The sequence below is a fragment of the Callorhinus ursinus genome, unplaced genomic scaffold (genome assembly GCF_003265705.2).
Source record: "Callorhinus ursinus isolate GAN/ISIS: 27379988/994484 unplaced genomic scaffold, GSC_fseal_2.0 scaffold26, whole genome shotgun sequence".
NCBI classification, from domain to species: domain Eukaryota; kingdom Metazoa; phylum Chordata; class Mammalia; order Carnivora; family Otariidae; genus Callorhinus; species Callorhinus ursinus.
Genome location: NW_027397088.1, coordinates 5585646 through 5599508, shown reverse-complemented (window position 1 = coordinate 5599508; position 13863 = coordinate 5585646). Strand labels below are relative to the sequence as shown.

The following is a 13863-nucleotide window of genomic DNA, read 5'->3' as shown; positions in this document are numbered from 1 at the left end:
TTTTGGCTTTATTGATGCTTTATATATGATACATAAGCAAAAACCTGACTGGATGGCATGTCCTAAATCGATAATGATGTATACAGCAGGAGTGAGAAATCCATTTTCAAACAAACCACAGGGAAAAGTGGGGGGGAGGGGCAAGCAAAGAGTAGCTGAATTTAGTTTGAAAGTTTACTGTTTTAGAAAGATAGAAGGATTCTATGTTCACTTGGCTTTTTCATTAAGAACAGGAAACTAAACTTTTCTGAATAGTTCGATTCCGTATTACATGGAGTGCAGCTGGGTAGGGCTCTCCAACAGGGGTTGGATGAGAAGGACAGAGTGGGCAGGTGGTAAAGATAGCAACTCTCAGTCTCATTGCCCTTGACCCAGAGTTAGAAAAGGCCAAAAATGCAAGAGAGCTAAAGAAACAAAAGAAAAACTAATCTGGAAACAAATCTTGGATCATTAATTTATCCTACAACCATGCTCAGTGACAGGAGCTTCTGACATACACCTCCCCCCGCAAAAGCTGAGAAATCACTGCACAGGGGTCTTAAGCCACTCCTTCTCTGTAGGTAGTAGGTATTACAGTTTGAACCACTAGAGTTCCTGCCCACAGGGATTCAGAGAGATGCCTGGAGGGGGGATGGAACCAGACTGGAACTAACCCTAACAGGGGGGCGCAGGAAGGGAGCTCCTGTTTGTATGGTAGAAGGGCTCTGGAGAAATGGGGGGTCACGTTTCTGAGTGGTGGAAGTGGTGAAAAAGCACATGAAGGATGGAAATTTCCACCTTACTTTTAGTTCCCACCCCAATCACCCAGGAGAGTGAGGGGCTCAGCTGCCTATTGCCTCCAAGGAAAAACTGAAGTTCTCAAAGCGTTGGTCACATCAATGTCCTTACTTGTTCCAATGTTTCTTTCTCAAGCTCTAAGGGAACACTCTTCTTCAAGGGGAGACCTGTTCCACGATAGGTAAGGCTTTGTAAAAGCTTACCAACTTCAGGGTGTCTGGGTGGCTCAGTCGCTAAGCATTTGCCTTCAGCTCAGGTCATGATCCCAGGGTTCTGGGACTGAGTCCCACATCGGGCTCCCTGCTCAGCAGGAAGCCTGCTTCTCCCTCTCCCACTCCCCCTGCTTGTGTTCCTGCTCTCGCTATCTCTCTCTCTGTCAAATAAATAAATAAAATCTTAAAAACAAACAAAACAAAAGGCTACCAACTTCTAAGGCATGTCCCTCTACTGCAACAGAAATCAGCCAAAACAAAGACTTCGAGGTTTTAGCCTTCCTTCTAGTGGGATTATGCATATAAGGGACTTGGATTTTAGAACAATCCTTTCTCCACCTGACCCTCCACTTCCTGGTTTTGGTCTTTTTCTCTCCCAGGCCATCTTCTGACAAAGGCAGGGGTGCAGCATTGCTGTAAAGCTGTCCACTCGTGACCACAATCTCTTTTCTGTTGGTTTTATCAGGTTCCCAGAAAAACTGAACGTGTCTGGTCTTAACACATTAACTCCCTCCTGCCAAGGTGGACCCACACATCTTGATAAGATCTCATTCCACAATCTTTTATTTATTTTAAATACTTATTTACTTAAGTAATCTCTACACCCAACATGGGGCTCGAACTCACAACCCCGAGAGATCAAGAGTTGAATGCCCCTCCAGCTGAGCCAGACAGGCGCCCCTCATTCCACAATCTTTTAAACTCATTCTACATAATCATTGCAACTTCATCATTTTTAAGCAGTCCCAACCTACAGTTACTTAGGATTGTCCCCCCTAGGAATACATTTTTAGGTATGTATCCATCAATTTAATCAAGACATTCTCAAAAATCTCATTTATGAGCTGAAGCTAGTGGTGTTGAATGATGGCATATAAAATAATTCTGGAGAAAATTTTCGTCACATCTACACTCTGAGGGAAGAATGCCACAAATCATATTCTAGTTGGCACCCTCTGCCATATTCACTCTCTCTCCATCCTTAGAAATGATAATAAAATGGGGCACCTGGGTGGCTCAGTTGTTAAGTGTCTGCCTTCGGCTCAGGTCATGATCCCAGGGTCCTGGGATCGAGTCCCACATCGGGCTCCCTGCTCTGTGGGAAGCCTGCTTCTCCCTCTCCCACTGTTCCCTCTCTCGCTGTGTTTATCAAATAGATAAATAAAAAATCTTTAAAAAAATGATAATAAAATAATCATTAACCTCTTGCTTTAAACTCAAAAGCTCATCTGCATACAAGAGAGAAGTTAAAGGATTAAGACAGGGGACCTGTTTGCTGGCCAAGGGGTGGAGAGGTGGCTAACCTCCACCAGAGATGTCTGAGGTAAGACGGACAGAGGATTTCCCTCTGGATTGCACACACAAAAAGCGAAGTAAGAAAAAGTGAGCAGCCAGACTACTGCTTCCTGGGCCAGAGCTTTACCAAGGCAACAAGCAAGTATGGAGGCTGGGGTCAAGAGTCAAAACAAACGAAGCCTCAACTCAAAGGGGATGTGGCAGAGGGATGAAAATGATGAAGGCACCAGAGCTGGCCATGCAGACAAGAACATTCAAGAGGGAAAGAGGAGATGAAAGACAGGAAGTTTACTAAGGGGGTATTGGCCTAGCCCATGGGTAGGGAAGAGTTCTACAGCCAGACAGGCCCCCATTCCAACAGAAATAATTCTTTTATCTAGCGTCATCATGGAAGATAACACAGCAAGCCCCCGCTCCTGCACTGGATGCACATGCCCAGCGGGAGATCAAGAGTTGTATGAGAACACTAACTCATCTTCCCAAAACATCAACCTGACCCAAAGTTTTATGGAGAAGTATGTACTGGTAGATACGTTTAAGACATTTAATATCAAACCAAAAAATTTTCTATGGCAGACACTGTTAACTTCACAAAGGTTTAGGTAACGTGAAAATCTGAAGACAGGCCAGGACTACAGCAGGCCATTCAATCCCCAACTTCCACCTCCAACTCTCATGAGGCTGTCTGATCTCTTGCTTCTGTTGTTAGGAATAGTTGGGTGGAATCTTTGGGAAAAAATTACCATTAAAGTAAATTGAATTTTGTTATTTACATGCCAAAACTTTTTAAAAAATCATTTTTGACAGCTCTTTTCAACATATGCCTTTTTTTTCATAAGCATGCCTTTCACATACTCTGTGGGGCTCAGGAGCCCCTGCTTTCCATGACCCGGAGGTGCCGTCACCAGCTCATCTCCCAAGCAATTTTATTACTGTCAACCCACAGGCCTTTGACAGCTCTGCTTCTCTTACCACGTATCTGTTCCTAACATGATAAGGAAGTTGGTGAAGTCCAAGCATATCATGTCTAAAATAAAGGAAAACAGTCTCCAAGAGAGACCCAGAGCTGTTCAATGTCTAAGGGGTGTGACCCCATTCTACAAGCCAAGAAGACTTTTATTTGGTCCTGGTGCTTGCATTCTAAAGAACTGAGGCACCCAAATTAGTTACATGTTAAAATAAGAAATGCTTCTGTATGCAACTCTATGATGCCCTAAAATCCTAAACATACTAATCCTAAACACACTACTGATGAAAAATGGGTATATTGTAACCAGAGATATTCATTACCTGCACATCAACACTGTTGGGCTTTATCAACAAACACTAAGAAAATATCAACCTCTTAAAAACTTCACATTGCAGTCCATTATAAACGAAAATAAGACAAAATACAAAGGCATTTCCTAAATATATTGTGGCTAACTTCTCCAACTGGAGAGTATTTTTGGACATCTCCCCCCAACACTTTTCACCAACAGCTAAACACAAATACTATGACGAACATTATTTTCCTCCAAAACACCATGTACAGTTTTTTCCAAACAAAATGCACAATTCTCACATATATGGAATAATTTCAAACAATAGAACTCCAGTCACATTCAGGTCCTCAGATTAAGCACTGCAACAAAACAACAAATAGCCAACCATTCCTGGAAAAAAATACCTATGATATTATTTAATACCTAGAGAAAGTAACACTTAAAGTGCAAATTAGTAAGTCAATAGTGCAAAAGAAAAAAGTACATTATTCACACAGAGTTTGGAGGGGATGATTCCTGCTAGTTGTGAACTCTAATGAGGTCCTGAATGAGGACAGACACTGAAGCTAGTGAGCTGGGTGATCCACCTATTGGAAAAATGGCAACACAAAGGTAGGAAGGGATGGGCCGTGCAGGTATGGACAAATTAAGGCGACAACTATGGCTTTAGTATCTCAGACCACATGAACAGGCCAACCTCAGATTAAAAAAAGTTAGAAAAAACATGCTTATATATCAAGGCTGACAAAACAAAGATGTTGAACATTTTGCCTTAGAATCATTAGTTCTGTAACTATTATATCCATTTTCATAATCAGTCCTGTTGAAATCTAGTTTATAATTTATTTGCATTTTCAGTATCTCTAGGTAAATCTCAAGTGTTGGCTCTAGCCTTCTATCCCCATGCATGACACCACATATTCAAAAGCAATAAGGTTTCTTCCAATTCTGGCAAAAAAGCTAACAAGATTCCAAAAGGGCATTCTCACTACAAAATAACTAGATCTTCAATAAAGTGTATTTCTTTTTTTTTTTTTAAAGATTTTATTTATTTATTTGAGAGAGAGAGAATGAGAGATAGAGAGCACGAGAGGGAAGAGGGTCAGAGGGAGAAGCAGACTCCCCGCCAAGCAGGGAGCCCGATGCGGGACTCGATCCCGGGACTCCAGGATCATGACCTGAGCCGAAGGCAGTTGCTTAACCAACTGAGCCACCCAGGTGCCCAATAAAGTGTATTTCTTAATGCTTTATTGAGCTTGCAAGAAGCAAGGAAAATATCTAAATGCCCCGTAACTCTCTCCAACCCAACCATAAAGAATGATTCAATCATAAAAGTAGACAAATACCAAAGACTAAGAAAGCAAGCTACAGACTTGGGGTAGGGGATCCCCAGATAATGTAGAAGTAAAAAATATAATTGTTGAAATTAAAAACTCAATGGGTGGGTTAAATAGCAGATTAGGCACACTTCATCAGTGAACTAGAAGTCAGATCCAAGGAAAAACCCAGAATGCAAACAAAGCTAAAACAAAAAGATGGAAATGAGAGGGTTCTTACCCCTTGATAGGGAGGAGAAAATGAGAAGACCTTATAAATAACCACTTGGTGAAATTCCAGAAGTGTATAGAAGAACAGCAGTATTTTATGATAAAATGGACAACACTTTGAGCACCAATAAGGCACAAATTGCCCAAAGAAGCACAACGTATATAAACCTTATCAACAGAAAGTCTCACAGAGATACACTATAATAAAACTAGAGAACACCAAAGTCAAACACAGGATCTCAAAAGCAACCAGAGACAGAAGACAGATTTCTTGTAAGGTAACTACACCTATACTGACAACAACCTCCTCCACCACAATGGGAAAGCCAGAACACAATGGAAAAGTATCTTCAAAATGCTTAAAGAAATTAACCAATTAACTGGTTTTATTTGGAATCAATTCTATTGTCCTGAAATGAAGGCAAAATAGAGACATGTCCGCACAATAAAAAAAAAAAAATAGACATTTCCACCAATAATACTTCACTAAAGAAATCTATAAAGGATATACCCAAGAAAGGAATCCCAGATGTTCTGATGATCAAAGAAACTGGTAAAGATATAAGTAAATCTAAACAAATATTGTCTGTATACAATAATAATGTCCTATTGTTAAGGTTTTTTCCATAGACACAAATAAACACTGGAAAATAACAGCATGTAAATAAACTTGGGGGGGTGGGATCAGAGTTAAAGGATTCTAAAGTCTTTATACTGTCAGAAGTGAAGCTAAAATACTGCTTAACTTCCTTTTTAACTGAAATACAGTCAACACACAATGTGACATTAGTTTCAGGTGTACAATTTAGTGACTGGGCAAGTGAATACATTATGCTATGCTCACCCTAAGTGTACCTACCATCTTCACCATATAACGCTATTACAATACCATTGACTATATTCTCTATGCTGTATCTTTCAGATCTGTAACTCATTCATTCCATAACTTGAAGCCTGTACCTCCCACTCCCCTTTGGATTAACTTTAGACTTCATGGATGTATAATTTCTCGAGAACAGCCACTTAAAGAAATAGTGTACAACTTCCAAATCCAATCAGTGAAGTTTTGATAAGATTTTACTGTGGACTCTGGCTAAGGCCGAGCTGAGTTTGGCAAAAAATGTCAGAACAGTCAATGAAGGGCAGTCAAAGTGAAATCTTAGCTCAAAGATCTCAAGAACAATTTTAATACTTGTTTTGGGCCACAGATCCCTTTGAGAAACAGATGAAAGCTACTGATCCTCTCCCTCAGAAAAACTCTCACAGACTTGTACAAGTTTTCATACAAATGGGAAAGACTTTTCCCAGACTCCCAGAGAACACAGATCCCCAAGGCCTTGCACAGCTTAAAAGGCTAAAGAGAATTAAGTTTGTGTGGGAAAGTTAGTAAAGTTAGAAGTTCTCCTATCCAAGAGTTGAAACCACATATGCAGAGGAGGAAACAAGTGTAAAAGGAACAGCACAAGGCATAACGTCTGGGGGAGGAGGGGGAATTCTGGAGGGAAGAGGTCAAGAATGGAGAGTCAGTCCTAAAATTCACTCTTTTATTGAAGTGTAATTCAACAATTATGCAATTACTGCAATACATGAACTTTGGAAAATAACGACGAGAAAAAAATTCCTAGTTTTAAAGATTGTAAGCATCAATCTTACAACCTGATGGACAAGTATGTCATACAACGAAGACACAAAATAGACATTAAAGCACCCTTAGCTAGCTACCTAGTGTTTTTAATACTCCCTTCGTGGAATGACTCAGTTAACAACCAGCAACAAAGAGCCTGCAAAAAGGACTCGTCTGGTCCACCTGGAGTTCTTCTGCAAAGGAAGATCCCAACCCCTCCCCACCTCAATGTGTAGTGTAGCCTCAGTGTCAGAAACACAGACCATTGCAATCGAAAGGCTCCTACATCCACCTGCATTTCATAAGGCAGCTTTTTGGAAATATAGATTCTGGTCTCCACCCAAACATTGAAAACTACACTCTCATGGTTTGGGCCCAAGAATCTGTATTTTAAAAGGACCCCAGATGATGCTGTTGCACCTAGAAACACACACACAATATAAAAACTACTTATTCACAAAAATTTGACTCATACTGGCTTTGTGCATCACAGATATTCAAAACTGTGAATCAGAACAGTGCAAATAAAGTATTTCCTATACACCATGAAAATATCTTTGATTACAAATTATTACAGAGCATGAAAAAAATTTAATGATTCTTAGATATAGCAAGAACAGAAAAACACTTACTCTAGTACACAGGAATTGAAAGCAAATTCAGAGGTTAAGCACGTGGGATGTCTCCACACTGTTTAGGCAAATAAATAATATCCTCAGCAATTCACATTCAAGATGTTAATTTTCAAAATACACATTTGACTTCACTGCCCCACAATCAACTCCAGAAGTCAAACAACTCTCTTTTCTTCTTCTTATCTTGGTCAATCTTTTTAAAAGCCAGCACACACACAACAGATGTGGGTTTATCTTGACCAACATCCACTGAAGAAGGTCTCTTGATCTTTGTGACTTCCATTTGAATTACACAAGCAGATTTTATTTATAACTGTGCTTTTGGTCAATGCATAAAATCCATGTGGTGCATAGGAGACAGAAGCAATGATATCCCAAAGCAGTAAGAAAAATTCAAGACTTACCTTTCCCCCAAATCCTGATTATCCTTCCAAACTGATCAACTTTAAGACATTTTTTAAATAAGCCAAATACAATTTCGTTCTTAAAAACTTACTTCCATTTTTGATAGACTGGAATATGCATGTATTAGATAAAAATTTCTCAGAAGGCCAGGACTAGATCACTGAGATCTTACTAAAATTTAAATTAGCTATTATAATAGTTTTCAAGGGAAAAACCCCACATCCACTGAGAAAGAAGGAACTATTAAGATATACATATAAGGAGAATGCATCTCCATTTTCCCACAGTGTGGATTCCTTATTCAGTCCCAAATGAATGAAGTCTTATGGTGGTAACTTGACCAGTAGGTAAAGTCCTTTTGATCTCAGTTTTCTTTGGTGATATAATCAATTTACCTGATTCTTTGAAATCCCAAATATCAAAGGAAAATATGTTTGGTTTCAGGTGTGAGAGCTAGATAGGTTTTTTTTTTTTTCTTTAATTAATAATGGAAGATAGGGTGCCTGGGTGGCTCAGTCGGTTAAGCATTTGCCTTCAGCTCAGGTCATGATCCCAGGGTCCTGGGATCGAGCCCCACATCGGTCTCCCTGATCAGCGGAGTCTGCCTCTCCCTCTCCCTCTCCTCCCTGCTCATGCTCTCTCTCTCAAATAGGTAAGTAAATAAATCTTACAAAAAAAAAAAAAAAAAACAACCAGAATGGAAGAACATAAAGATGTTTCCTTGAATAATATAATCATTTAACCCTTGGGTATAGCACTTTATCAACTATAAATTGCTTTTACATGCTAAGGTCATATAAGCGTCACATCTTACTGATGAGAAGTTCAGGAGAGAGAGTTTCTGAAGACACATAGCTATTACCTTCATTATACAAAAGGAAAGAGTGGAACCTAGTCTAGAGCTGGGATTGGAGCTGGGAGGACTTTCATTGCTCCACAATCCACATGCCTCAATCTCAGTCCCTGAGCAGTTGGTCATCTAAAGCAGAGGTGAGAAAACAAAATCCAGCCCGTGGATTTTATGGAACCCATTGGCTGAGAATGATTTTTACATTTTTAAGTGATTGGGGAGGGGAACAAGATTATGACATGTAAAAATTACATAAAATTTGAATTTTACTGTCCATAAGCAGTTTTATTGGAAAATGGCACTCATTCGTTCAGGTATTGTCTACGGTTGCTTTTGCCCTACAATAGCAGAGCTGAGTAGTTGCAACAAAGACTGCATGGACTGCAGGGTCTAAAATATCAACTGCCTGGTCCTTTACATAAAGTCTGGACCCCTGATCTATACGATGTTTATCTTTTTGTGAAAGTTGTGAAGTACTCAGCAGGAGTAAGTAAAAAATCTGTCTTTCCTAATCCCAGATGCTAGAGATACAGTTAGTAAATCCGTTCTATCTTCAACAGACACTCTTCCAGTTTTGTAAGGCTGATTCTCCACCCCATCTTGTTCCCTTATTTTTTATTCACACAGTTACAATAACCACTTTAAACATTTACTGAGGACCTATTACCATATACCAGGCACCATGCTAAGTACTGGAGATCTCATTTCTTCTAGGTGACAAAACCTAGAGTTTTGCAATCAAATAATTCACCCCAGTTCACACAGCTACTGCAAACCTGTGCTCTTACTATACCAGGTTACATCAAGAAGCAAGACTTTGAACTTCCTCCTTTGTCAATATATCCCTACAGAATTGTAGAGTTTGAGGCCAAACATGAAACTTCTGTTTTAATTTAGGCAGAACCAAACAAAACAAGGCAACTAATGTCCATGACCTTATTACTAATGTACCTTAGTGTTCTTCCCAGCCTTGTCAAATAGCCTGTTAGACTGTAGTGTTTATTTACAATTGCATATCATTTCTGCCTCACAAGTAATATTGCCTCAATTAAAACAATACAATTCTCTATCTTTAGAAACAAAACCAGGCCTCAGGGAGGCATGTTAGATCAGTTAAAATAAAACAATAACCATCACTTACTGAGTGTTCACTGTGGGAACTGTGGAGTATGATTTACATTTTCTTTCATCTAAACTTCACGGTTTTGTGAGGTAAGCACTGATCCCAATTCTGCAGATGAGGAAACTAAAGCTGTCAAGGTAATTTACCCAAGGTGACAGGGTTGGAATTCAACAACTAGGTTTTCTGACTCTAAACCCAGGCTCTTAACCACTATGCAGAACTTTCAAATATCAACTTTCAATTGTACTCTAGTCATAGTGAAGTCAGTGTTGCCTACAAGTAAAGATCAAGAAGTTAGAGAACTTATCCTGAAGGATACCATCACAACATTTACTATCACTTCAACTATACTTCTATAACACTTTTTTTCAAAACTAACACAAAACCCAGAATCCGAAGGTCAATTGTACGCGAGTATCATTTCTTTGCAATGTACTTATTTCTTCCCCAATAAATGTTGAGGACAATGAACCATCCTCATACCTTAGGCCTCCCTATCTCCCCTTATGGAATCACCATAGAGAAGACAATGAACATGCTGAATGAACACAAATTTTCAACAAAATGTGACTTATACATGAATTCTGCCAGGAAAGTAGTGACTAGAAAACCTGAAGATAAGAATAAAGAACTAAATTTAGTTCATAAAGCACTGGTGGTAAATGTACTGTCTTCAGGGATACTTCTACACACATTAGATACAACTGATGTATAAGGTGCTACCCTCACCCAAACACTAATGGAATGACTTAAGTGATTATGTGTTTATAATCACAAAAATTAATACAGTGAATACTCAAACCTAAACTAGCAAAGAACAATCTAATGTAGAAACCAAAATCCCTCATCTGTACTTTTCCAACTGTTTGTCAGCCTGGAAGACCTGCATCTATCTTAGCCTCTGCTTATGGACCTTCCCCATGCACACCACTTTCCCTCCTAGAAGGGAAACTTCTTGACAAGATTTTTTTCCCCTTTACTAAAATAGCCAAATGACCGAAAATAGTATCTTGAATACACTAGGGCACAGCTAATGTATAAAATGGCTGGAGAACGGAACGTTTTCAGTGCCAGCTAAGGTACACTGACCACATACAATGTAAGGGGAGGCAACAATCTTACCATTATTCCTGCAGAAGGCAGCCTCCTCCTGAGAACTTCTGCAAACACTTGCTTTTAATAAGCAACAAAAAGTTGCTAGAAGGCTATCATTGTCGGGAATAGAGTGCCATTCTACGCCAATTGCAATAATGACACCTCAGAAGGTTCACCTGGTACGTATTAGGGGTTGACAAGGGCCATGGGGCTCTACTTGTTACATGCGCTAACTTAAGCCCCTAAACACCCAGGTCCCTAAACGCATCATAAAGGTGAATCCAGAGAGTATACGGAAGCTTTAAGTCTCTTCCGAAAATATATTTATAAATATATATAAACAGAAAATCATTTATCCAAAAGAGCAGAAAGCCTTCCAAGCTTCTGTACTCCCAGGAAGTCTACTTTGAAATACGTCAAGAAGTTACACCGAGGCATACAAAATATGTCTAAAGATCCAAACAGATAACTCCAAAACTTGAAGCTGAAGCTGGCAAACCTATCGTTCATAACTTATAGGTCTGATTGTGCCCCTTCTTACTTGCAACGCTGCGACGCAAATGAATGACGGTGTATCAGCGTTAAATTTAAATTTCCTGGCTCTGGCCACAATGCTAACCTAATTAAAGCATGTGGTCAACGTTTAGCATTTTCGGTGCGTTATTATGCATCGCTTTGGCTAGCAACAGAGTCGAAGACAGTTGCACTCTTCCTCTCGGCCCCCCACTCCCCAAACCGGAGGCAAAACCCTCTCCAAAATGCTTTATTAAATGGACAGGAAAAACACCCCCGCACCGCCTACAGACCCCGCCAAGCTGTAACAGGGGCTTCACACCCATTGCCCTCGCCAAGAACACTTTGGGCTCAGTCTGAGCAAGTCACTGGTGTCAGCGCTACTTCCCCACGGCCGGAGCCCCCCCAGGCGCCCGACAACTCCGGGGAGCCCCCCCGCCCGCCGGGCCCCTCGGAGCAGCGTGGCTCGGGCTCCCCTCGCACACATTTCCCGTCCAGCAAACTGCGGCCGCGGAGGGGGAGGGGGCGAGGCGGGCGCCCGCGGCAGAGCCGGGCCGTCGGGCTGGACGCGGCCGGGCCGGGGAGGGGCGGCGCGGGGCGGCGCGGGGCGGCGGGCGGGGGCGGCCCGAGGGTCCGGGAGGGGGAGGGGAGGTACCTCGTACAGCTCCTCGGAAGCCATGGTGGGCGGCGGAGTTGCGGGCGGGCGGGAGGGGCAGGGTCGGGGCGAGGCGCCGCCGCCGCCGGGCGGCCGACACTTTGTTTCAGTTGGGTCCCTGCGTGGCCTGCGCTTCCTGCTCCCGCTCCCAGCGCCGGGAGCTCAGCACGGACGAGCCTCTCACACTCACTGCCAGTGCGGGCCGGCGGCGGCGGCGGCGGGGTTGTGCGCAGGAGCAGCTGCGCAACGCGCCCTCCGCGCCCCGCGCTCACTCCCCGGCGGGCCGGCTCGGGCTCGGGCTCATCGCGCCCCGCCGCGGGGCCGGGCCGGGCTGGGGCGGGCGCGGCGGCGGTGCACGGCAGCGCGGCTGGCTCCGTGGCTCCCCCTCTCCGGTGTAGTGCAAAAAGCTTCCTACTTGCGACCAAAAAACCTGCCCCGGCTACTGAGCATGCCCAGTGCGGCCGCCCGGGCCCGGCGGAGCCGCGCTCCCGCGCTCCGGGTTTTCGGACCGCCCGCGCGGGAGGGGCGGGGAGGCAGGCGGGGCGGGGCGGCCGAGGGGAGCAGTGGGCTCCGCTCCGGGCCGAGGCGGGCGGGCTGCCGCCTAGGGCGAGCCGGCAGGAAGGGGAGGAGCCAGGGAGCGGTGGGCGGGGCCGAGGCGAGGCGTGGGCGGGGCCGCGGGTGCGGTGGGCGGGGCCCCGACTTGTACAAGTCCTCTCCGGGGGGTCGGACTCGGCGGCCGCGCTGCCGGCCGGCCCGCCTCGACGTGGGTGCCAGGACCTGGGCCGGGCGGGACTGGGCGGCCTCGAAGGTCGAGGCGGACGGCGGTGGTGCTCAGTGGGGCAGGCACTGGCGGGCCCGAAGTTGGGCAGGGGGCCGTGGGAGCGAGCTCCTCGCGTCTGAAGCCCACCGCCCCGACGGCAGCGGCTGAGCCGCCAAATGCGCAGCCTCCCTACAGGACAGCGCAGAGCTCCAGCTTCCGTGCGCCAGCCGCGGACGCCCGTCCCGGGCCAAGCTAACGCGCAGGGGCGGGCGGCGTGGCCAGGTGGAACCCCCCGCCCTAACACGTGCCCGCCTCCCCTGCGGCAGCCGCCAAGACCCGGAGCCCGAACCACGCGCCCCTCCGTGTGGCCCGGAGCGCTCCGGGCACGCTCGCTGGGCCGCAGGCCGGGGGTGGGAGCCGGGGGCGGGAGCCCGGCGCAGTCGAGGGCGGCGCGAGGGCGCGGCTGCCTCCACTCTGCCCGCAGCTTCCCCCACGCCAGGCCTCCGTGTTCCTCTTGGAGCGTCCACCTCCTCGGACCGAGAGCTGGGAGGAGGGGCCAGAATCCGGGCTCCGGGGAGGTCTGAGTTCTAATGGAACGAAGCTGTCAATGGTGGTTCTCCTTGGGGGGGAACGGTGAGGACAACAGATACGACACTCCCTTGGGTCAGAACAGCCATGGGCTGGCCCTTCCTCCACTTCATAGGAGAGATGGGCAAAGTGGGGACGGCCCGCATGGCTAGCTCCCAGGGCACACCTGCCGGGAGACTGGACGTTTCCCCGTCCGTGCTGAATGAGGAAGGGGCTTCCTGGCCTGACTCCCCCAAACAGCCGGCAACTCCAAACCGTCCTCCCGAACTTCTCCACAGGACACTACAGAGACATCGTTTCACATTCTCTCCTACTCCCTACGCCTGGAAGCCACCTCCAGAGCCTACATTTTCCCCAAAGGGTCCTCTGCTGCCACTGCGTTCCTGGTGCTCTATCAAGCGCTGGTTCCTAACCGACCTTCCACTCACCGCGCTCCTCCCACCTTTTCTTTTTAAAACCCAATTCGATTGGGCCCCAAACATACAGTTTAATAACCACAGGGCTTTTCACAGACTCCG

General features: G+C 44.9%; 1 protein-coding gene across 3 annotated transcripts in view; it reads right to left on the bottom strand.

Moving 5' to 3' along the window:
- The window catches only part of CDYL (chromodomain Y like), a 228455-nt gene that overhangs the window by 159092 nt on the left and 55500 nt on the right, over window positions 1-13863 (bottom strand). The window contains exon 1 of one of the 3 annotated variants that reach the window (XM_025890920.2): window positions 11998-12378. The exons of the other annotated variants lie outside the window; for them this stretch is intronic. Coding sequence (XP_025746705.1) covers window positions 11998-12021 — 24 coding nt within the window. The 5' untranslated portion in view covers window positions 12022-12378. Of the gene's footprint in view, window positions 1-11997; window positions 12379-13863 lie in introns of those variants that run through there. 3 annotated transcript variants of the gene reach the window in all.